We start from the raw sequence: 24,170 nt of genomic DNA on the forward strand, positions 1-24,170 counted from the left end.
CATTAACATTGATAAACTCTTTCCTATATGGACAAATTCTTTCAACAATTTGTTCCATAATCCATTAAACAAACAACAGAAAACATTCCCACACAAGAAAAGCCCTCCACTTGGTTTTGCCCAGCAAGGTTCAAAATGACATCACCTGCACTATAAAAGTCAGGACATACGGGGCGAATTTTAACACACTTGACCGGTATGGAGGGCAAGGAGAGGAAAACTGTGGTAAGTAAGGAAAAGCAAAACCCTGAACCTGCAACATAATAAAATAATTTAGCAATTTATCATTGTGAATTTGCTTTAACTGCATTAATTACTTAAACTGTCACAGAATGCTAACACATAGCTTAGATAGCAAGTGAACTACTGTTGCTTTAGCAATTGCAAATCAACAAATAAACATGTTTTAAAAATAAATATCATAATCATCTATATTTGTATTATACTGCTCTGTCACAGTATAATGTAAGAGATAAGCGGAGAATCTGAAAGTGTTTCAAGTACTCGCCCACTTTTTTCCAATCTTCTGTCGTCCACTTTTACTGAGCCCATGGGAAGTGTAGCCTCAGTTCTCTGTTCTGACAGGAGTGTCAAGCAGTATGCTCTTCTGCTGCTATACCCCGTCTTCTTCAAAGTTTGAAGGACAACGTGCAGAATAGATGCTCTTTTGTATACCTTTGAGTGGTTATTTAAGTTACTGTTGCCTTTTATCAACTCTAAGCACCAGCAAGATCCCATCACCCAGAGAGCTGCTGTGGACTACAGATATTCTCTTTTTGGACCATCATTCTGTAATCTCCTGAGATGGTGGTGTGGGAAAATCTAGATCAGCAGTTTCTGAAATGGTACCACCACATCTGGTACCATCAACTATATCATGTTCAAAGTCACCTAAATGACCTTTCTACTCCATCCAGATATTTGGTTTGAACTACCTAAGGTTGTCTTAATCATATCTACACGTGTAAATGTACTGAGTTGCTGCCATGTGATTAGCTGACTAGATATTTATGCAAACACAAGTGTTTGATTACTTTATTGGCTTTTAGATTCATTTTGGCAATATGGCTTAAGAGTTGAATAGTTTCTGACGTTGGGGAAACTCTCCCTTTAGGCAGGTTTTAAAAATAATTTTGGTGGTTTTGCTATTGTGAAGTGTCTGCAACAAATACCAAGGTCGATATCTAGAAATGTACTCCAGTGAAAAGGAATTTATAAATATTTTTACCTCTTCAGTTCCATTTTCTGTACACTGCTGGGGTGTTTTTGTTTTAAATAGTGGGTCCATTCAAAATCTGTGTGGGGTTGGTTGTGTTTTTTTTTTGTTTTTTGTTTTTTTGTGTTAACTCAGATTTAAATCTGTATTGGCTATCAAAGATCGGGTATCAAATAACAATCTTTGACCTGGAAAAACATCAGAGGCTGTGTGGGTAGGTGTGCAGCTGACATTCTTCAGGTCAGTATAACCACCAAATTTCCGTAAACGGTTGCTGTCAGGACCTGACTATATCTAGCTCTGGTTTCAGATAGGAAAATGACATGTTTAGAAACTGCATATCTGAGTAGGGGACAAAAACAACAGCCTATTGTGAGGAGCATGTTTGTTTATTCTATACTTTTACCTTTTTGGTGGAAATGTATAGGTTTTTGCTTTGGCTTAAATGTTTTTAATGCCAGTCGAGTATATTAGGACTGTATTCCTGGCAGTGTGGGAGGAACTTAAAGGCATATTTGGGTAAAATGCACATATTTATCAACTTAAACGGTACAGTCAGTTTTTCAGGTTAGTTTGGGTTGGTTGTATTTTTTAAAGATGACCTATATATTCTGACATCCAGTTATTTCCCCTGCATTCCTGATTTTTATGTAAACATTGTTGCTCCCTTTTTTTTTTTCTTTTTTTTTTCGTTTAATATTCAAGTGAATAAAATCCAGTTTTACCGTTAATTTTTGCGCACTGGATACTCTCCGATGGTCACATTAGAGGTGATGTCATTGGCGAGCGGACATCTCTACACTGTCGCTTTAATTTCAGTGCAGTCCAGGGGGCAGGATCGCTTTTTTCCTTTTTTAACCCTCTTCTCCTGGGCTCTGAGCGTTTGCGCCAACCGCAGCAGCAGATTGAATGAAGTGTTTGCAGGCAGCTGGGCACACGGAGGACACCGTGCTACTTCGTCCGGGATGCTAGACTACAGCCAGCATCATTATTTTTCAGCTCTTAACTGGGCGGATTTTTAGGCTCGGTGCATTTTCCCAGCAGCCACATTTTTAAGAAGGTGCAGGCCCTTAAGAAACCGTCCCCTAATCGCCTTGATGGTATCTGGACTGCAGCGCTCAAGCGACTGGCAGCTCCACAGCACGGCTGATTAAGAACTTGGGGAAGTGAAATGGTCAAGATGGCAGCTGTGTGGAGTGATGAAACTGATGTGGTGGCATTAGATGCAGCGTGCGTGTACATTTAAGATTTTTCCCTTTGTCATGCAGGATCGCCGTGCGGGACGCGGACGCTTGTGAAGGAACGCAGTTTTGGATTCCTCCGAGGCTCCGCGTACGCTTCACGTCTTTTCACTCCACAGTTCGCGAAATTGCAATGCATGTTGGCCAGGGTGTGGGCTTAGCACGACAAAAGGCGATGTTCTGGTGATTGTGGTGAGCTCCAGCTGCTCCGTGTGTTGCGGACGGACGCCGTGCAGGAGGACTGATAGACTGACACGTGCTGGGACCGAGCTGCAGGAAGGGACACTTGCATAGTAAATAAACTGTCCACGAAGCCTGCACGCGACATTGATGGAATGCGACCCGAGTGATTTTATAACCCTTTGTGCAACCCCCGACAAATTACGACCAACATGGCTGAGGCGTCGCGCAACGGCAACGAGCCGCCTCTAAACGTTGAGATAGATCCGGATTTCGAGCCCCAGAAGCGGCCACGGTCCTGCACTTGGCCCCTGCCCCGTCCGGAATCTGGTGCGGGCAAGCCCGGGGCAAATGACACTGACGTAATCCCCGAAGAGGAGGATGATGAGGGTGGGAGCACGGGGAGCGGCGCTGCTCAGAAAGCCAGCGGCGGCGCTATTAAAACCCGAGAGCCGAGCAGCAGCAGCTCCATCTCCCAGCCGGTGGAGGTCCAGCGGGGCCCCTCCAAAGAGGAGACCGCCGACGGCTCGCCGTCCTCGGCGCAAACCCCCGCAGCAGCTCCGAGCGGTTCTGCCACCCAGCAGCTGAGGAAGTCCTCCGCCCGCAGGAATGCCTGGGGCAACTACTCCTATGCAGACCTCATTACCCAAGCCATCGAGAGCTCCCCTGAGAAAAGGTTGACCTTGTCCCAAATCTATGAGTGGATGGTGAGATCCGTGCCATATTTCAAGGACAAAGGCGATAGCAACAGCTCTGCTGGCTGGAAGGTGAGCGGTGATGTGTTGGGGCTGTCATCATAACAAAGACCAGTGTTATTTTTTTTTTTTTTTTTTTTTAACTTGTCCTGTAAGACATGCAATGCACAAAGCTCATTTTAATTCTGAGATGGAGGCAGTAGGTGCAATCACAAACCTGTAGTCTCATCAGTTACTGGCTATACACATTTATTTATCAAACATCTCCTCCTATCAGCAGGGGATCTGAAGATGTGTGGCAGTCTAACGGCACATGGTGTAACTATATGTAAACCAGTGTAGTTGTAGTAATGCGTATCACATTACACGCTTCATTATGCCTCTAAAATTAAGGATGCAGACGAACCTCTGAGAACAAAGCGGCTTGCTTGAAAGTTGAAACCCAAAAGACGTGCAATGCAAAGTTGATTTCACTTTCAGACATACTGCTCAGACTGCAGCACAGACTTCACCAAAGCTTCAGCCGGGCCTTGCTTGTGTTTGATTTTCAGGATTAGTTTGGCCTGGACCAAACCAATTCATCTGTCATGGAATGTAGTCTGATGAAAGCTTTGAGCTTTGCAGGATTTTGTGTGTGTGTGTGTGTGTGTGTGTGTGTGTGTGTGTAATCCTGCACAACTGGATATGCAATGCAAGCTGATTCCAGTGAGCAGCTTCTTTGAATGAATCACACTGGTTAAATTGTGCTGGTTAAAACTGCTGCATTTACAGAAGGGGAAATAAAAACATCACCCTGAACATGTGAAACTGATTAATCTGCACAGAATCAGTTACTTTATGCTCAAAACTGCTAGATGTCAGTTTTCATTCATGTTTAAGCTGCCTGATGCATATTTGAGCTTGGCAGATGTTGACTGGAAAAGGAAAGGGTTAATAACAGGGTTTCACATGTGCTGACATCAGCATTTCCTAGGAGATGCTTTGGAGCTGTGTGACATTCAGGTTGAGCCTGGCAAAAGTGTCCCCAGCAGGTTCAGGGTTGAACAGATGGGTTTTAAATTCAGACCCGTCACACATCTCATTCAGCACACTGAAAGTACACCACCTTCAGTTTTGAGCTTTGTCTCCAGTGCTGTAAGTCAAACTAAATATTCAGCCCCTGTATGGACGCCCATCAAACCCTCTCCGGTTCAGCCCCGCTGTTGTCTTTTCATGATGCCTGGGCACAAGAATCAATCAGCTGACTATAAATTATGTAGGTCAATGTGTAGCAGTATGAGAGAAGCTCAGTGTTTGTCTTTGGATCTGGCTCTGGCTAAACTGGCATTGCTCCAGTCCCTGCTCAGAACGAGGCTTTGCTCAAAGGGTGCTGCAGCACTACTGTGACTGCGTGTGGGGGAGGGGAAGGCAGGAGTTCGCTCTTTGTGATTTCTCTTGTAAATGCAGTACAGCTTGTACTGTACGTGCCTGTGAAGCTTATTGGATACCTTCATATATCCAATAAAATTTCATCTTAAGGAGGCAGACAGGTAGGTTACGCTGCTGTATGTTTGCTATTGGTTTTATTCATATGGATGTGGTTACCTTAAATCTTTAACAAGGTGCTTCAGTCTTTTACTGGTTGTGTACAGGAAGTGAAATCAATAAAAGAAGCATGTTTAAAATTCAGTACTTCTGCAGTAAACCACCTTTGAGTCATCAGATTTTGTTGTATCAGTGCCTTGGGCATTTTGAGGTTGTAAATCTGCCTGCTCCAATAATTGAATACAACAACGGTACATCTTAAAGCCTAATAAATGATCACAGACTTGAATGGAAAAACCTCCTGTGTCAACACCGGACTGTATCCCAGGCTTATTTGTTGCAACTCCACTGTATTGGATTGCATTAGATTGAACGGGACAGGTGGTGTTATTGTGTTCTCTGCCTGTAGCTCATGGGATAAGCAACATGTTGGAATATTTGACTTGCCCCATCGACAAGTGTGGTATTGGATATCATGGTAGTGATAAATTTACATGTAAACATTTTGATTAGTTAGAATATGTAGCTGAAAAGGGATACATAAATCCCACTGGATAGATCGATATCAGAAAGCAATTCTAAATTGATCAAATTTAGCTTTAATGGACAGAAACTTTTTCTCTTTTTTTGGTACCGCTGTGGTCTGTTCACCCAATGAGTTCTTGTCAGTGAGATAGCTTTTATGTAAACTGATTCAGTAGTAGCAGAGACTCTGACTTTGTCTAGATAGATATAGACAGGAAATGAGTGGATTAGTGCATTTCTAACCAGAAATAAAAGGTCTAATGGCTGCTCATCTGTTGTGTAAACACAGACCAGATGCAATTGCATAAGATTTCAGCAGAAAACAGTGAAACACTTATCAGGTATGTGTTTACTGCAGTATGTTTGGAATCGCTGATATGCTGAAAAATGAAGCTGTTGCCAAAAGGATGTTTTCCAGATGTTGAATCAAATCTTCCATATCAAATGGTATGACAGAGCCTCTTTTGTACAAAAAAAAAAATTGTGTTCATCACTCCATAAAACCTGTTGCCACTGTCATCAGCCCAGTTCTCGTGTAATTTAGCATACCTCAGCCTTTTCTTACTGCTTCTCTTAGGAATGGCTTCTTGTTGGTGGGTCTTTACTGTCTCAAAGCATTAAGAGGAAAAACCTGCTTGTTTGAGAACCCTCAGTCATTAAAGCGCAGATCAAGTGCCTTAATGAGACCAATTTCTGGTCTCCTCTTGCTGTAGTTTGTTTTGTGTTGAGCTTGCTTAGCGGTTAACTTTAATCGTCTTAGAGATGGGTTTAAATGGGACCTTGAGTTAAATCAGGTTAATTTAAGCTTTAGAGAATTGAGTTGAAGCCTCTCCCTGTGAAGCTGGCCTCTGGGTTATGGAGATCACTGCGGAGTTTCTCCCTCTGTTACTGAAGTGTGACAGGCTGGGCGTGCACACTCCAGCTGTTTAATTTTGTACGTGGTAAGGAACATCTCCAGGGAAATCCTGTAGACCTTTGTGAGCAGCCAGAAATGGGTCACAGTGCAAAGAAATGTCTATGAAGACACTGCAGCATTGGTAATTAGTCCTTTTGTATTAACCCTTTAAAGCCTGAACCATGAAATAAAAGCCCAAAAACTTTTTTAAATTATTATTATTAATGGATTGTTTAGTGAGTCTTGCAATAACGATAAATATTAATTTGCATAAGTTTAAATTTGTATCATATTAGCTACATCAGGCTTTTGTTTTCCTTTCTATATTTTTTTTGCAGAATATTTACACTGATATAGATGTATCATCTTTGATACACTTGGCCTTAAAGGGTTAAATTACAGTTAACCCTGTGCAATATCCTTGAGTCACTCATTTCTTTAATTTGAATTTCAGTAGTCTTTGGGAATGTGTCTCCAGGCTTCTTGAAGGAGACTGAAGTTCTTTGGCTGTTTGCTGCCTTTTTGCTCAGTTATCTGTCAAGATGATCCCACACCGCCTCAGTAATGTTGAGGTCTGGGCACTGCTAATCGCACCTTCCAGATTGTATTGCACGGTGATGTCAAACTGTACTTGATTGCATTCATGATTCCATCAATTTGGCAAGATTTCAACACCTCTAGCTAAAACACAGCCCAGAACATGACAGAGCCTCAACCATGTTTTCTAGATGGCTATAGACAGTCACTCTTGTACCACTCGACTGTACATATTGACAGCAACTTGAACCATAACTTTCAAGCTACATAATACCTTTTGCCACTGACTTTTAGTCTTTTGTAATCATCTGAAAAGTCAGCAGTGTCTCTATTTAGAACACAAAATTCAGATAATTTCAGTCCTGTGTTTTATTTTGTCATCAATTTGTCCAGTTTCCTCAAATTTTAGGAACACTGCACACCATGCTGAAAACGTAGTACTGTAGATGAACAACAAAACCTTAAGAAGTTTTGTAGGGGACACAGAATGCAGCACTGTCTGCTTACAGCACTGAGTTTTGTATTCTGTTGTAGTGATTTATATTATCTGGCTCATTGTTCCTTTGTTGGGCCGTTATAGAGCTCTGCAATTACTGTAATACATGTTGTAATCTTTTGTAGTTAAGCTTGACTGAAGTTTGAGAACAATAACAGATGCAGCAGGAACACACATTCTGACTTGGTCCACTTTGTAGGTCACATCTCGTTAAAGCTTTTGAAGCTCCTAAAAGTATTTAATACTTAATCGTATCATGTACACAAGATTTTTTTTTTTATGAATTATTGCTCATACTGGGAAAGTTGTATTAATGCTTAAGTTTTCTTAATCATTTGTCTTTGCAGAATTCCATCCGACACAATCTTTCCCTCCATAGCCGTTTTGTGAAAGTCCAGAATGAAGGAACTGGGAAAAGCTCCTGGTGGATGGTCAACCCAGAAGGTGGGAAAGGAGGTAAAGCTCCCAGACGTAGGGCTGTGTCGATGGATAACAGCAAGTACATCAAAGGAGCCAGAGGACGTGCCACAAAGAAAAAAGCCTCATTGCAGGTTGCTCAAGATGGGAGCTCTGAGAGCTCCTCGAGCCTCTCCAAATGGACAGGAAGTCCCACCTCCCGCAGCAGCGACGAGCTCGATGCCTGGACAGACTTCCGCTCTCGGACAAATTCCAACGCCAGCACGCTCAGCGGTCGTCTGTCCCCAATCCTGGCTAACCTGGAGCTGGATGAGGTACCTGATGACGACTCACCCCTGTCGCCAATGCTGTACTCCAGCCCCAGCAGCATGTCTCCGTCCACTGGACCAACAGGACTGTCTGATCTGGCAGGCACTATGAACCTCAATGACGGGCTCTCTGACAACCTGATGGATGATCTTTTAGACAATATCAGCCTCACAGCATCCCAGCAGCCTCCTCCTGGAGAGGAAGATGGGGCCAACAGTCAGGGGAGTTCAGTATTTACCTTCAGCTGCTCAGGAAGCAGTTTAGGTAGTCCCTCTAGCAGCTATGGGACGAACCCACTCTTCAGCCCTCCGTCCATCACGAGCCTGCGACAGTCACCCATGCAGACCATCCAAGAGAACAAGCAGACCACTTTCTCCTGCATGTCTCACTACAGTGAGCACCAGGCCCTAGATCTGCTTGGGATGGACTCCCACAGCCCCAGCAATGTCATGATGACCCAGTCCGACCCTCTGATGTCGCAGGCCAGCACTGCCATCGCTTTGCAGAACTCCCGCCGAAATGCCATGCTGCTCCGCAAAGACCACATTCTGGTTAACCACACCAGTGCAGGCCAGGCCCAAAGCTCTTCAGTGCCTGGTTGGCAAGCGGGCTTGTCAACCTCTGACAGTGACGACGGCTTCCCTGAAACAAAGCAGCTACACCTGAAGTCTCCTAGTAAGAACGCCTCTATGCAGCTCAGTTCCAGTTTAACCAGTCAGGACCGTTTCTCCGCTGATCTGGACCTTGAGGTGTTCAGCAGCAATCTGGACTGCGACATGGACTCAGTCATCCGCAATGAACTGATGGACGCAGATTGCCTGGACCTCAGCTTTGACTCTCGCCTCACCTCCACACAGAACAGCAACAAGAATTCAGGAAGCTTCTCCAGCTCGAAACAGAGCCCTCAGAGCTGGGTGCCGAGCTGAGGAGCTGTCAGAAGTAAAGAAGGTGTAAATTTGGGTTAATTGTCCTGCGTTGTGCAACTAGAGGGAAGGAAGGTATGTAAGAGTTTCAGTAGACTTTCTTCCTATTTTTCATTTGCGGCATTAACTTCAGTACTGTATTGTAGGTGTCTGAGACAAAACAACAGTGTCTTCACAGTGAAGGAAAAATAATTGTTTCAAAAGATCAATGCCTGGCCAGTATGAACAAACGGTACTGAGTGGAATGAAACTACAGTACCTTCAGTTAAAACTACATGGATCAACTTGTATCAGTCTCAGGGATTCACTCATATCACAAAGTAATACATAAAACTGAAAATGAAGTGTTTTCATCCTGCTTTCTCTCCTCTTTCACACCCTTTCATACCCAAAACATTTTTTGCCAAACCAGCTGTCAGCCTGACTGATGGCCTGTTTACAAAAACTGCAGAGAATGTTACATTACTACGTTCCAGTGGAGGATACTTGACAAGCTGCTTTTTTTTTTTTTTTTTTCCTTTGTTTTTTAAAGATTTCTTTGAGACGTAGCCTAAATGGACAAACAGTTTTTTAAAAGCTTTCCCTCCCCATTGATGCACCAATTCACACCAAATATCAGTATGTAATGTTATCAAGATGTGAACTGCTCTACATGATGTGTTTTTTGTATGCAGTGTTTTTTCAATTTTTATTTTTTGTAGCAAATTTTACCCTGTGATTTTTAAGTGACATTACTGTGAATTCTGTTCCCTCTGAAGAGGTCCATTACTGAAGTATTGATGATGTTTCTGCTGCAGATCCCTTTTTAGGTCCCTCCTCTTCCACTCACTGCACTGTTGGAAGTACTGCTCTGTATACAGACCTTAGGACTGAGTTAAGGACACGATTTAGTTCTAGTTACCACTTTTTAGTTGTCAAACACTTGGGACTACTTGGGTTGAAATAACCACATTCAGTGACTCACAGCGCTCGACAACTACACCAGTTTTGGCGTTGATTTGATGGAGTTCTTGGTGCTCTAAATCTAAAGATAGCAGGGAGTGGCTGCAGATGAAGCACCGTCAGTAGCCTCTCCTTTGTTATCAGCACTATAGCAGGTGCTGGGTGACATGTTTTCAACACTGGGAGGGTGTGTAGTATCTTGGCGTTTTTCTTTTTTCTTTGTAATGAAAGAAATGACCACAGTATCTTAAATATTGCCAAAGTTTATCTGCATTTAAATAAGTGGAAAGAGGCTACACAGTGCATAGCTAATCAGAAGTGTGTGTGTGATATAAGGGCAAAAAAATCTACATCAGCACAATTTTGTAGGAACAGCAGGATGCTTTTTAAAATTGTTTACATTTTTAATTTTTTTTTTTTTTTTTAAATTATCAGGAGTGTTTTAGTAAACTTGTCTCATGTTGCATCATTGTAAAAAAACAAATTTGGTTTATTTATTGCGATACTTGTTGCCATTGTTCCTCGATGCACATTTGGTTAGGGCTGTGTAAAATCATGTTTTCATTGCTCTGTTCACTGGGTGATCACTTGCACAACAAATGAAAGGGTCCTTTTGAGAAATGTTTAACAGTGTGTTAACCAGATTAAATAATTCTCATTGGCTTAACCTTTTAATACATTTCTGCACAGCTGTGCTTCCACTTTTTTTTTAATTTTTTTTTTTTTTTTTTCTTGACTGATTTTTACAGTCTGTGTTAAGGTTTAAATTTCACTGCCAGTCTCCACATTTCATATATTCCTATTGCTCCTACAAAAACAAAACATGAAGTTGACATTTCCACTTGTAAAGCAAACACTTGGTTTTATCAGAGCTGGTGCATGTAAATAAAGCATAAACTACTGAAAAGCTGGAGTTTGATGTTGTCTTTTGTTTTTAAATCTGTCCCTAGAGGAATTCCACAGCTGTGGAGGTGACTTGCTATTGGATAATCATATCATTGAAGAACCAATCACACACTGTATCCAAGAGGAATAGACTATTTGGGCCTAAATCAGGGTTTTTGAAGGCAAGGAGCTATAATTGGTGAATTCAGGTGCTCCTCAAAGATGTAATAGTACAGTGATGCAATGACTTGTATTTGAGATTTTTATTACAAACTAGAGGACAAAACAAAAAATTTGACTGAAGAGACTGACATCACTGACATGACAGCCCAAAGACTGGTTGACTGCACTGAAACGATGGAGCCCTCTAGAGCCTGAATGGAGTCACTGAGTCCAGATGCCCATGGATATTTGTCTCCATGGACACACCACAACAAGTCAGCGTTGAGGCAGAGATTTAGCAGGGCTAAAGGAGAGAGAGAGAGATATATATAATTATAATTTTTTTTTTTTTTTTTTTTTTTTTTGTCATTTGAATGTGTTGATCATTGAAGATGTCAGACATGTGTGCAGTGTACAAAGTTTCCTCCTCTGTGAAGGTGAAGCAGATGGAGGCAGAGCTGTGGAGTCACCTCTCTGCACTCAAGGCAGAGATTGAAGAGAATAGAGGAGCAGGATCTTCTAATGCCTACAGGTTTGTCTGCGATGTATTATTTAAGCTCAGATTGCCAAAAGGGTAGACCTGAAAGCTATCCTCAACTCAAAATATGGCCGGTTGTTATTTAACATGAATGTTTGCCCTTCACAATGCAGACCGATGTACTTATGTGCTCAAATAACCCTGCACATTTCAGATTTCTGTTCTGAAGCAGGACGCCTTTCGGTTTTCCACCTTAAATCCAAGTTTAAGATGCATAAGGCTTGTAAAGTATGCAACACAAGTATTACCAGTAGTGATGATAAATTCACATTAACAGGCAGCTGAACTTTTTTGTTAGTGTTATGTTCCCTGTATATTTATCCTTTTTTTTTGTTTTGTTTTTTTAAAAGCCTAAGTGTAGCAGCATAGTAGTCACTTTAGGTAAAATGTGACAGATCTGAGCTGTGACTGATTTGTGGGCATTTACATTTTAAACCCATGATGTTTGTAAAAGTTTTTGTTCCAGTTCTGTACTACCTCCTAAAGATATTTCCTTCTTTCGTGTGGAGAGGGAGCATGCACTGAGGAGAGGGCTTCAGGTGATGCTTTCTATAGAAAGTTCATTATTAGTCTTGCATTGTTAGACTTTAAAATCTTTGATTTATATCCAATATTAAGTGAAGGCATTATTTTTAGGTTGTTTTTTTTTTAGGTGTAGTTTGTTTTCTGCTGGTTTCAGGTGGCTGACATTTTGCCGACTCGGTCTCAGGCTGATATCATGCAGCGAGAGCTGGAGAGCTGCTTGAGTTCGGAGTACACTCCTGACAGTCTGCCTCTTCTGCTGCACCAGGTCAGGACAGAGACAGAAAATTTATGCCTGAAACAAGAAGCAGAAACAGATTATTTTAGATTTTTTTTTTTTTTGAAAAGTTTTTAAACTTAAACCAGTTTCCTTTTTGTATTTTTACCACAGTTCTTCACAGACAGATCTTATCACTTGGCTCAGATCAGATATCTGCTCATGCTGAGATGGAGGAGATTTTGCCACCATGCCAGCGTTATTGAGAAGCTTTATCCCCATTATAAGGTTGCCATGTGTAAACGAACAGCATGACCTAGCAGTGTTTTAACAATACTCTAAAAACAGTACATCTTTTCACTGTACTTTTGTACTGGTTTGTGGTTATTTTCTGCATTTTATTCTGTATCTACCTTTAATCTGAGTTTAAAAATATGGCAAATATCACAGAATACATTTCCCAAAAAACACAGGATGCTCTACACGAGTGTGAATGTGACTTAAAAACATGTTTAACTAGTACACAATTAAGGTAGCATTAATTCTGAAAGGTGTATATACTCACTGGACACTTTATTAGCATTAGCTTGCTAGTACAAGTTCTGTTACTGTTGCCTTCCTGTCGGTACGACTTGGATATCTGTGGATATTTTGTTTCTTTTTTTTGGACCATTCTCTGTAAATCCTAGAGGTGGTCATGTGTGGGGAAACCCCAGTAGATCAGAAGTTTCTGAAATGGCAACATTCATGCCAAATTCAAATTCCAAATGACCTTTCTTCTTCATTCTGAAGTGCGGTTTGAACTTCAGCAGGTCTTCTTGACAATGGCTGGTTGCATTAATGAGCAGTTGAACAGGTGTGAGTAACTACAGGTTTTTGGATTTCTTTTTCAGGGCAGCTGTTGTTTACATCATCTTAGATCACAAATCACGCTGCAAAGTTTCACAGCAGCATAGTAAAAGAGACAGAGGGCTAAATTATCGTGTCTGCAGTCATGTTTTCCATCTTTGTGTTACTTTCTCTTATATATGAGCTTTAAATGATAACAAATACTTGGGATCCAGTTATTTAGATTTTATACAGCACCTGTGATTTAATAATTATTCAGAATGCAGTCAGTTCAGGAAGCATACGGTTCCTTGTACACTATTTTGAACGTCACTGGAAAATGTTCTCCTCGTGTAAACGGCTTGAGAATGCTGAATCTTTTATTTCTAAAGAACGAGAAGAATCGTACAGATGTCGCACTGAAAAATGCATCATCGTATAAGACTTGTTTTGTCTCAGGATCAGGTGTCCTACATGACCCGTGAGTATCAGGATGCCGTTCAGAGAGCTCGCAGACTGTCAGCAAGCAGAGAGAAGATGCTGACCGGCCGAGGAAACCCCGTCAGCCTGCTCACTCAGGACGATGTCGTCATTTATCTGCAGTGGCTTGTCTGCCACCTGCACTCTGTTCAGCCCATCCACCACTTTCTCAGGGTAAAAAGCCACAGACAGATTTTATCACTGTTCATCCTGTCTGATGCCTGTGGTGCTTTATTTCACATTAAAATTTGCTTTAACAGGTGCTCCACTATGTACCTATGTGTGAAAGAAAAGATGAAGCACCAGGAAAGGATTGTGGGGAAATTTTGCATGAAAGGCAACAGGCTGATGGTGAGCTTTTCCCTTCATACATGTTTTTTGTAATCTTTTGGAAATAAAAAAAAATAGTAAAAAAGTTTACATTTAACTGTATTTCAGTACTACCACTCCACACAGTTCACCTGGAGCAGTTCATGCCCGAGCTGGAGTCCCTGCTCGCCTACTTCTGCCTGCCGTATGACACAGGAAATCTGAAAACCACTGCAGATGAGATGGAGCTATTCAGCATGGTATATTTGTCCTCAAAAGGTGGTGAAATTTAAAATGCATTTAAATTATTGGTCTGAATCGCAGCTGCTGTCTGTCCAGGTGTGGAGGGAGTTTAAAACAATCTTCCGACAACAAGAGCAGATGAAAACGTTTCCTCCTTACGACGGTATGGACGTCAGAGAGAGTCAGTGGGGGAGGAAGAGTGCAAACATGGCTGTATGCAAGGAGGCTAACTGGATTCCTTTCATCCAGGTTTGAGGGGAAACGAATAAAATAGTAAAATAATCTCTTCAAATACTGTTTCCTGTGATGCTCGGTGCTTTAGAGTTCATCAGTATCTGGCAAAACATTTGCATTTTTTTTTTTTTTCTGTAAGCACTTGTGTTTTTATGGATTCTGTAGTCTTTCAGACGTTTGCAGGATGCTAGAAACTGATTGTTTGGTTTCCGCTCTGTAGGTGAAACCCAGGCGAGATCCGTGGCAGCAGAAGCTCTTCACAAAGCTCAAGGAAAAGAATTCAGTTGATGAGCTGCTCCAGATGCAGTGCAAGTTTCTTCAGGTAAAAAGCGAGTCTGCTCTGAATCAGTGTCACGCATCCTTCAAAATGGGTGAAATTATTGCAAATGATTAATAAATATATAGTTACAACTGACTAACTGATAACTGGTGAAAAGAACATAAGTGAGAATTTGCTAACAGTGCATTACACTAATGCCACTTTATTAGGTACACCTTTTCAGCTGCAATGTCATATGAGCCAATGACCTCGGAGTATTTAGGCATGTGGACATAGTCGAGACAAGCATATAAGCATGGATCCATCCTGCCTTGAACCAGCAGCTCAGACTGGTGCTGGTACCGGAATGATTTCGGAACTTTCTTGAATCTGTGCCACAAAGAATGAACACAGTTCTGAAGAAAAGCCAGTACTAGCAACGTGTACCTAATGAAGTGTCCTGACTGTATATAATGCCTTTTTATTTTAATGATTTTTGTCACGTTTTGTTATGCTGTCCTCACTGTGTATCTGAGCAGGTCCGCAATTTGCTCCACGTGGCTGCAGCTCTCAAAGAACATGCTGCACAAGTTGGCGACTCACAATCCACATCGTTCATCTCAAGCAGCCGCAAGACAAAAAAACAAATGATCTCTGAGATTTGGAAAAATGTTTACAACGCTGCCAATCTCATTCAGGTGTGTGTCGTCTAGTTTTCGACTTGGGAGATGTAAAAATTCAGTCAGTGCAATAACACTGACATTTATGTTAATAGGAAACCCACAGTCACTCATCCGCATCCAGAGGGAGCAGAGGCAGCAACAAAGAGATTTCAAAGAGTCAGACTTCAAGCTTTTACCATGAAAGGTGTGTTTATTCAAAGAAAAATTGCTTTGCAGAATTTATTCATCACATTACTTTGGTCACTTGTGAGGCTGAAAGCCTTTTAAGACTAAGGAAAACATCAGCTCTTTTCCCACTCACTCATATTATCGTGGCACAGTCAGTCTTTGGAGGACAACCTGCAGGTCCTGGGCCTGGATGACAGTTTACCTGAAGGCTTCTCGGGTCCAGTAGTAACCAGAGGAGCTTACCTGTCCCTCATCTTTCTGCGCCACTTGAAACTCAGAGAGCTCCAGGTACAGTAGTAGTATTTTCTACTAGTATTTATGTGGCAGGTATGTAAGTGCATGTTGATGTATGCAGTATAATAGATACATTTCATTGGCATTGGGGTGAGAGGAGCAGGAGAATTGCAGTTAAATGCAGGGAGGTCTTTTAACACATAGTGAGTGAAAAAGGTGACTGAAGAAGACACACCAAATGCATCATGGGAATCCCCCAGCAGCCTACAACTATTGCAGTGTAACTAAGGGAGGATTCAGGGTCACCTGATCCAGTCCTAACTATATGCTTTAGCAAAAAGGAAAGTTTTAAGCCTAATCTTAAAAGTAGAGAGGGTGTCTTTCTCCCAAATTCAAACTGGAAGCTTCTTTCACAGAAGAGGGGCCTGAAAGCTGAAAGCTCTGCCTCCCTTTCTACTTTTAAATACTCTAGGAACAACAAGTAAGCCTGCATTCTGAGGGTGAAAAGCTCTAATGGGGTGATATGGTACTATAAAGTCATTGAAATAAGATGGGGCCTGATTATTCAATACTTTATATGTGAAGAGCAGGATTTTAAATTCGATTCTGGATGTAACAGGGAGCCAATGAAGGGAAGCCAATGTGGGAGAAATACGCTTTCTTTCTAGTCCCTGTCAGTACTTCGGATCAACTGAAGGTTGATAATAATGAATTAGAGTAGTCCAGCCTAGAAGTAATACTAAGTAATGCCTATGACCTAGTTCTTTGGCATCGCTCTAACACAGGGTGTTTCTAATTTTAGAGATATTGCACAATTGGAAGAACTCAGTCCTACATATTTCTTTAATATGCACATTGAATGGCATATCCTGGTCAAGAATGAGTCCAAGATTTTCAGGGCCAAGTGCAATAACCTCAGTTTTATCTAAACAGAATTGGTCCTAGCACTGAACCCTGTGAAACTCCATAATTAACCTTAGTGTGTGAAGAGGACTCTCCATTTACATGAACAAACTGGAGTCTATTAGGTACGATTCAAACCACTGCAGCACGGTACCTTTAATTGCTACTGCATGCTCTAATCGCTGTAATAAAGTTTTAGGGTCGACAGGATCAAACGCTGCACTGAGGTCTAGCAGGAAAAGCTAAGAGATGAGTCCACTTCTAAGGCAATTAGAAGATCATTTGTAACCTTCACTAAAGCGTTTTTTTAAAATTACCTCCTGCCAGCTTGAAGGCCAGTGGTACATAGCCGATTATTAGAGAGAGGTTGACCATATTTAAGACTGAAACATTAATTATTGGTGGGACTTCTCTCAGCAGTCTTGAATGGGGTCTAAAAGACATGTTGATGCTTTGGAGGAAGTAATAACTGAAGTCAGCTGGACATAATGTTACGTCTGTGAGATGGTTACGAGTGACTTTTTCTCTAATGTTTAAAATTTTATTTGTGAAGAAATTCATGAAGTTCTTACTAGTTAACTTTTGCTTAAAGGAATGCTACAGGTGGTAGAGCAGATCACCTACTAATCAGAAGACTGGTGCTTCAATCCCTATCTGCTCCAGTCTGCATGCCAAATATCCTTGTGCAAGATACTGACCTCAAGTTGCTTTCCAATGCATCCATCGGAGTATGAATGCGCATGAATGTTAAATAGAAAGCACTTAAGAAGTAGAAAAAAGTGCTTGACCGAATGAGGGTGAATGAGGTTGTTTTTTTGTTTTTTTTTAAAGTGGTTTTAGAGTAGAGTTTTCAGAGTAGAAAAGTGCTATATAAGAACCAGTTCATTTACCATTTCCCCTGGTCCTTACTGGGTTGTCTGCTTTAGGTCTGCGAGTTATACCAGGGAGTCAAGTACTTCTGGTTTGAGCCTTTCTTTTTCAGAAGAGCTACAGTATCCAGAGGTGTTCGCAGTGAAGAAGTGAAATTATTAACAAGATAATCAACCTCTATGGGAGTAGCGTTCAGGTAGCTGCTCTGCTCTGTTTGGCACCAGGCATAGAAGAAGAGAACAGTAGATGAATTACATCCTTAAACTTAGTTACAGCACTTTTTAGAAAGACATCTACTGAGATGAAATCTATTCCCCACTGCTGTGTAATCCACCATTGTAAATGTAAAGTTATGTGGAAATGTTCAGTTTCTGTGCCATATGTGAGAACAAGATCTAGAGTGTGAGTGGTGGGTGGGTTCTTTTACATTTTGAAAGAAGTCAATCGAGTCTAATGATCGATTACATGCCTTGTTGAGGCTGTCAGTATCTACACTGATGTTAAAATCACCCACGATAATTATTTTATCTGAGCTGAGCACTAAATCAGATTAAAAACAGGGTCTTTGGTTAATTAACGACTGGAGTGGAAGATTGCTGCCATTTATTTAAACTAATATAATCATCCTGCTGTAAACAGGTTTCTATAAGGCAGAGTAAATCAATTTGTTGATCAATTTTTAATAAAATGGGAGAGAGAGACCTGAAGTTTAATAATCCACACTTCACTGTTTTATTCTTTGGTGCAGTTGCGGATACTGAATTGTTCTTTCTCTCGTCTCTAAACTGTTTTTTGCTGATGATCGTTTTCTTGTTGATTAAAAAAGAAAATATATTAAGTATATCTGTCTGTTGCTATAGTATGCGAGCTCTCGAATGTCGTTTTAATTTTTACCATCTGCAGCGTGTGTCACTTGGGATGCTGAACTACCTGCGCTCTGTGGAAAGGACTTTGACCTTTGACCTGGCAGGTTTGCAGCTAGAAGGACAGGTGCTGCGCAGCACAGCAGAGGAGACGGGTTGGATGAATGTAGCCAGAGGAGGAAGAGGAGAGGCAGAAGGTCTCGGCTCTGTCCAGTATATTCACAGCACTCCTGTCGATTACAAGGTAAAAACATATATCCTCTTGCTTCAAGTGAATTTAAAAAAATTGGTTTAACTGAGAATCCAGACATTGCTTCTTACAACTGTCTAGGTCCACTGCTCAGAGTTCATGGAGTTTGCAGAGGTGGAGAATCTTCATGATTTTTACACCTCTGAGGGTCGTTACATCCACACTCAGGACCCCAGAGGGTTTTACATCATGTACGACGCTGCTCTGCAGGACCTTGTAGAGCTGATGAATGAGCTTCTCCTCATCGGCTCGCACTTCATCCACAGAAACACAATCAAACAAATTGGAAAAACTGAGGGAGTGTCAGCCTCGACAGTAGATTTCAACTCCTGGGCTGGGACAGATGTTGACCGCGTTGCTTTGCTTCTCAATTTGTGGGCATGTGAGACTGAGTTCATGGAGAGCAAAGTCCAGGTAGATTGATGGAAAAGAGGATTTGATTTCTTTTGGCTCAGTCATTTCCTGTTAGCATTGAACTTTATAGAACTACGACTGACATACTGTTACAACTGACTAACTGTGCACTTCTGTGTTTCTGCAGCTTTTAAACTGTTACTATGAAGCCTACCAGCATGCAGTGGGCACAGAGGAGAGGTTTGCATTGGCCCAAGTTATCACTGACATCATGCACAGGAAGCCACAGCTGGACCTGAACCAGGATAACTATTTTCAGGCCTACAGGACTGAGATCAGCTGCATGCAGAGCCACCAGCGGCTGATCCGAGACATTCTGGACAATCAGGTAAACACTAAATGATGCACTGGATTGTATTTACATGTGAAGCTGTGCAATGACTGTGGTCTGTATATGAGACACACCACAGTTATATGTTGTGGTTATGTTGTTCCTCTGAACAGATAGAGAGACAGCGACTGTACCTTCAGCGCATCTGGAGAAATGATCACAAAGGCTTTATAACCAGCTATGGTCGTCCACCCAACTATGTTCCCCAATATTTGGTCTCACTTGGAGGCACGAGGCAAGTTAAAACAGCTGTGGAAGACTTTATACTATAAAACATAATTATTTTCTTCTTTTAATGCTCATGTCTTTCCCTCCTTGCGTCCTTTTGGGGTTTTTTTGTTTTTTTTGCAGGCCTGCTCTGATGAACGTATTCCTGCTAGAAGTTCACCCATCACTCTGTCTGGCCTCTGCAGTCTATCACGGATTGGTTCAGGCTCACACTGAACTATGTCAGTTGCACCGAGCCACGAGCATCACTGACAAACTCCACCTCGAACACAACCTTTTAGAGCAGGCACTGAAAATCTGGAACAACCAGACTTCACCAGGAGCCTCCTACAGCTCACAAATACAAAGAGATGTACATTCTTGTTCAGAGTATGTTCAGATTACTGTGTACAAAAAAATAAGCCATTTCACTAAATCCCAGTTTCTGTTGCTCTCAGTTGTTCTCAGACGTGTTTATTGAGGATCCAATTTTGGTCCAGAAGTTGGGCCTGTCACTAGTAAAAGCTGCAGAGGAGAGGGACATGAAGCAAGGACCAGACAAGCTGACAGACTGTGCTGTAGAAACATTGTCCATGCTGCTGGAGCTTATGAGCATCCGCCATCGCCTGCTGGAATCTGCCTCAGAGACGGCACATCTGGCACAGTTAAGAAAACACTCACAGCAGAGGGGCAGGGGTATTTACAATAGGTTCTGGACCTTTTATTTAACTCCTTTTCCCCCCATGAAGATCACATTTGACAAAGTCCTTTGTACCCTTAGTAACAAGTTTTGACACCTCACTATGCATCAATAAAGAGGTGGTTTGCTAAATATTAAACAGTTTGCAGGTTTTTCAGCCAATCATCAAGTTCTGATGAAAACCCAGTTGTTTTGTTCTATAAACATACCTGACATATAACAAACTGCTCAGTTCAGAAATGAGCTTCAAAGGTTACTTCAAAGAGTTATTATATTTACACCCAAACATATCCAGCTGCAACCTAACACATTTAAGTTTTATATAGCATGATAACACAAACAACTTTCCACTTTTAATTTCCTACATTTTTACATTTCATACTTCTCTGTCGCACCTCCTTCACTACATCCACGGCTTTTCTTCCTCTTCCTCTTTCCGTCTGGCAGCTCCAAGTTCAACACCTTTTATCCAATATATCCACTATACCAATTCTGCACATTTCCAAACCATCTCGTCCTTTTGTTTTTTAACTCTTTCTCCAAACCGGTGCTGTCCCTCTGATGTAGTCATGTTTATTCTTGTCCATGCTGGTCTCTCCCAATGGAAATCTTGACATTTTCAGCTCTGCCTGCTGTCTTTTTTGTCAGTGCCAACATCCTCAAACTATACATCACTTGTTAATTTTGTAAATTTTCCCTTTCACTCTTGATGCTATCCTGTCACTGACATTTGTCTTCACCCACTGCACCTTTTTCTTTTAGCAAAAAAAAGTTTCTGGAACAATTTTAAAGTTGTTTAAAACTTTAAACCCTCCCAGGATAAGAAGAATCCAGTTTCTATTAAACTACAGCTGTTGTTAGGTTATACTGGCTCTTTGCTGATATGTTAACATTTCTGTGCAGCCAGGATTAACCAGTTTGAATTAAATGAGTAATGTAACGTAACATTTTTTCTCAGGCTGTACAGAAATGTGGCCTTAGAGTTCGGCTTTGAGGAGTTCCACCTGTATCTGAGGCCGCTGCAGTTTGAGTGTACTGATCAGAAAGTCAGAGTCCAGCAGAGGCCTTTTTGTATCACAGAAATCCTGGAGGACGACAGCTGTGTGGACAGGTAAAACATAACTACATCTGATTTTCCAAATAAATCTTCATTTTCATAATAGCTGAAAGCTGGAATTTTATTCTCTTTAACTAAAAAGTCTGCTGTATATTAAAAACCAGACATGTTTGAGAGAAGCTGTCAAAAAGATGTTAGGACTTCTCTTAAGCAATCTAGCAATGTCTATTATTTCAGCTTCTTTACAAAAGCAGTAAACTGTGTTTGAAAGAAAATTAAAGAGGACTTTCTGCTGCAGGCTCATCCCATCCCATCTGCCTCTGAGCATCCAGGAACTGGACGAGAACCAGATCAGATTTAGCTTCAGCTCAGAGGAAGCAGTTATCCATGTGAGATTAAAGTAAACATTAAGGCTTATCAGAAAATAAATTAATACACACAAATACTTTCATGTGTTGCTTTTCCTAGCTTATGAACAGACAGAGTATCAAGAACCTCCAGGTGGCGTTGGCCTGTCAGGTTACACAGAAGAACGCCTTGACGAGTGCGGTCAAACTGGCTCGACTTTGTCTTTGGGCAGAAAGTGACTCATCTTCAGCCGAGGTTTGTGTTGCTCTCTGATGAAAAGTAATTTCAACTTGGAGTATTTGCCTTTCCTGTGAAGAACCTGTCAAAATAACAGCCTTAATGACTTCACACTGGACTTCAAATACATGATGGGACTGAATGGGCATTGTTGTGCAGGACATCAAATGAAATCATCCTGATCAGACGTTCCCTGGTCGAAATTATGTTCTAGATCCAGAGGCAATAAAAAGAAAAGCCTCAATGTGTGTGTGAAATATTAACTGTATGTGTGCTCTGTATGTGGATGGAATTGGGATAAAATAAACATCTGTTTTGTTTTGGCATACATTTTTATGGTTGTTGATTTGAAAACGGCACAATACGGTGGATCCATTGGGCTGGAAAACACAGGCTGAGTAACAATAATATGAATACTGCCTAAGGGTTAGTTAGGTCCAACATCTGAGAATAATAGTGTTTACATGCTGATTTATTGGTAATAGCATGTATTTATGACTCTTTGTACTGAACAAAAGAGTCTGAATACTGTGGTGTTATTTTTTTAATGCTTTTATATAAACACACAGCTGTTGAAATATTTTTCTTATCTTCTTTATTAATCTCAGAGGGAAGACAAAGATGTAACATGCAACTCTGGCTCTGGCAGCCACACAGGCGGCCTGCAGGAACAATATAAATCTTTTCACTCCAAACCCTCCACAGGAACTTCCACAAAAAAGCGGTATTGACTTACAGGACAAACTACACCAGTAGTGATTAACACTTTTTTTTTTTTTGCTCTTTATGATATAAAATCTCATTTGTTCCTTCAGGGTGATGGGCGCATTTGTGTCCATCCAGCTGGAAAAAGTGGGTCTGTGTGACGAGATGCTGAATTCATTTGTGAAGAAGAAACAGGCCGTTGGGGGGTTCCTAAAAACCCCGGTGAGATGCACGCAGGTGGCTGAGCAGGATGATAAATGTGATTGGCTGTTCATGAAGTAAAATTAATTTGTCTCACTGTGCAGGAGGAGGCTGCAAAGATCAAAAGGGAGCTCATAATCGACTTTCTCAGGAAGTATGTTCTCTGGCATCCTTTTTTGTTAAAACAGACAACCTGAGCTTTACTGAGTTTTTTCTATGATAGTAAGGTTCTTCAAAATGTTTTTTCTCAGATTCAGCACACAAATGTCTATGCACTGTGTGAGAGCTCAGATTGTTGGATATTACCACAATCTGACCTTTCTCTTGGAAGACATTCCCTACATTCGTCAGTCCTACTTCATGATTGGACAGCCGGTTGCTGATCGTTGTTCTGACCCCAGGTACAACCTCTAAGCATTAAAGAGTGATTATCCACGTTTTATTTGTGTCCTGGTTATAGTACGGTGAAACTTGTTTAAAGAATTTGAGCCAAAATGCCAAGTTTGTGCATTTTGGTACAGATGTTTCTTCAGTTGTATCCGGGGAAGATTTTCAAACCAAGCTGTCTCCCAAACAGGATTTTTCAGCAGTTGTTGTGTGCAGATGGAAGAACTCTCCTCAACCTCTGGTACATCCCCCACTTCACTGAAGTGCTTCGCATGTTCAAAACACTTAATGTTTCGGTGAGACACTTAAACTTGTCACTGAGACTAATATTACAGCAGGTCACAGGGTGATAACTTTAGCTTTCAGTTTCTCATGCCATGAACTAATTTTAGAGCAGATCTGTTTTTGTTCTTCACCGTGTTGGTGGAGGAGAGACGCATGTTAACACTTTCTTTCTCTGGCCTTTAACTCTCTTCTGGTCTGATTTCATTAGGCATGTGATGAGGCTCTCCGTCACACTCTGCAGATCGTGTCAGCTCTTCATGGCATCATTCATTACCTGATCAGCTTCTCCAAACTGGGAAACAGACAAGACTCTTTAAAATGGGGGAGAGGACATGATGCAGCAGGGTCACTTCTGGCGGCTGACTGGGGAGGCGCTGAAAGCATCGGTAGGTTTATTTTATAAATGAAGCGTTCCAAAAGAATTGTAGTAATGGTAATGTTTAGGGATCTCTCATGCAATGCTGAGAGTGAATAGGATGGAATGACTCAAAATTGACACATGACAGAATAAATACATCTTTTTTTAATGTAAAAATTTGGTTTGTTCTGACATGACAGCATCACACAGTTGCTGCAGATTTATTGGCTGCACGTCCATGATGTGAATCTCCCAATGCACCACATCCCAAAAGTGCTCCATAGAACTGAGATCTGGTGACTGCGGATGCATGAAATATTATTTTTCCATTCTTAGATAAGAGGAGAGAGAGTTACTTTTGCCTTCCTATCGGTTCAGACTGAACTGGCCAT

The 24,170-nt window shown here is 41.3% G+C and overlaps 2 protein-coding genes across 6 annotated transcripts in view; both read left to right on the forward strand.

Moving 5' to 3' along the window:
* The first annotated feature begins 156 nt into the window (after positions 1 to 156).
* foxo3a (forkhead box O3A) lies at positions 157 to 10,140 on the forward strand. 4 transcript variants are annotated; one of them, XM_080871736.1, is made up of 3 exons: positions 157 to 225; positions 2,485 to 3,404; positions 7,657 to 10,140. In XM_080871736.1, exons 2-3 carry the CDS (start codon positions 2,850 to 2,852, stop codon positions 8,959 to 8,961), a joined length of 1,860 nt encoding a protein of 619 aa, XP_080727862.1. In that variant the 5' UTR covers positions 157 to 225; positions 2,485 to 2,849; the 3' UTR covers positions 8,962 to 10,140. The 4 variants fall into 4 exon arrangements, 3 of the variants coding, with proteins under 3 accessions (XP_080727862.1, XP_080727863.1, XP_080727861.1); XR_013970386.1 differs by lacking the exon at positions 157 to 225 and having other exon boundaries at positions 1,970 to 3,404; positions 7,657 to 9,033; positions 9,105 to 10,140; XM_080871737.1 differs by lacking the exon at positions 157 to 225 and adding an exon at positions 1,971 to 2,276.
* Positions 10,141 to 11,302: 1,162 nt separating this feature from the next.
* Positions 11,303 to 24,170, forward strand: part of LOC308388937 (uncharacterized protein) — a 29,311-nt gene continuing 16,443 nt past the window's right edge. For both annotated transcript variants that reach the window (XR_013970196.1, XM_080869960.1), the window contains exons 1-27: positions 11,303 to 11,479; positions 11,940 to 12,024; positions 12,165 to 12,275; positions 12,399 to 12,512; positions 13,512 to 13,706; positions 13,793 to 13,883; positions 13,971 to 14,101; positions 14,181 to 14,333; positions 14,539 to 14,640; positions 15,117 to 15,275; positions 15,353 to 15,444; positions 15,581 to 15,716; positions 18,339 to 18,542; positions 18,630 to 18,962; positions 19,090 to 19,290; positions 19,407 to 19,528; positions 19,645 to 19,873; positions 19,959 to 20,164; positions 21,159 to 21,311; positions 21,556 to 21,646; positions 21,726 to 21,860; positions 22,451 to 22,566; positions 22,658 to 22,769; positions 22,853 to 22,902; positions 23,000 to 23,149; positions 23,326 to 23,431; positions 23,629 to 23,806. Coding sequence is in view for 1 of the 2 variants with exons in the window: in XM_080869960.1 (XP_080726086.1) it covers positions 11,340 to 11,479; positions 11,940 to 12,024; positions 12,165 to 12,275; positions 12,399 to 12,512; positions 13,512 to 13,706; positions 13,793 to 13,883; positions 13,971 to 14,101; positions 14,181 to 14,333; positions 14,539 to 14,640; positions 15,117 to 15,275; positions 15,353 to 15,444; positions 15,581 to 15,716; positions 18,339 to 18,542; positions 18,630 to 18,962; positions 19,090 to 19,290; positions 19,407 to 19,528; positions 19,645 to 19,873; positions 19,959 to 20,164; positions 21,159 to 21,311; positions 21,556 to 21,646; positions 21,726 to 21,860; positions 22,451 to 22,566; positions 22,658 to 22,769; positions 22,853 to 22,902; positions 23,000 to 23,149; positions 23,326 to 23,431; positions 23,629 to 23,806 (3,895 nt within the window). In the remaining variant the exon portion in view is untranslated. The remainder of the gene's footprint in view (positions 11,480 to 11,939; positions 12,025 to 12,164; positions 12,276 to 12,398; positions 12,513 to 13,511; positions 13,707 to 13,792; positions 13,884 to 13,970; positions 14,102 to 14,180; positions 14,334 to 14,538; positions 14,641 to 15,116; positions 15,276 to 15,352; positions 15,445 to 15,580; positions 15,717 to 18,338; positions 18,543 to 18,629; positions 18,963 to 19,089; positions 19,291 to 19,406; positions 19,529 to 19,644; positions 19,874 to 19,958; positions 20,165 to 21,158; positions 21,312 to 21,555; positions 21,647 to 21,725; positions 21,861 to 22,450; positions 22,567 to 22,657; positions 22,770 to 22,852; positions 22,903 to 22,999; positions 23,150 to 23,325; positions 23,432 to 23,628; positions 23,807 to 24,170) is intronic.

This window comes from Rhamphochromis sp. 'chilingali' (assembly GCF_963969265.1).
Source record: "Rhamphochromis sp. 'chilingali' genome assembly, chromosome: 21".
NCBI lineage: Eukaryota > Metazoa > Chordata > Actinopteri > Cichliformes > Cichlidae > Rhamphochromis > Rhamphochromis sp. 'chilingali'.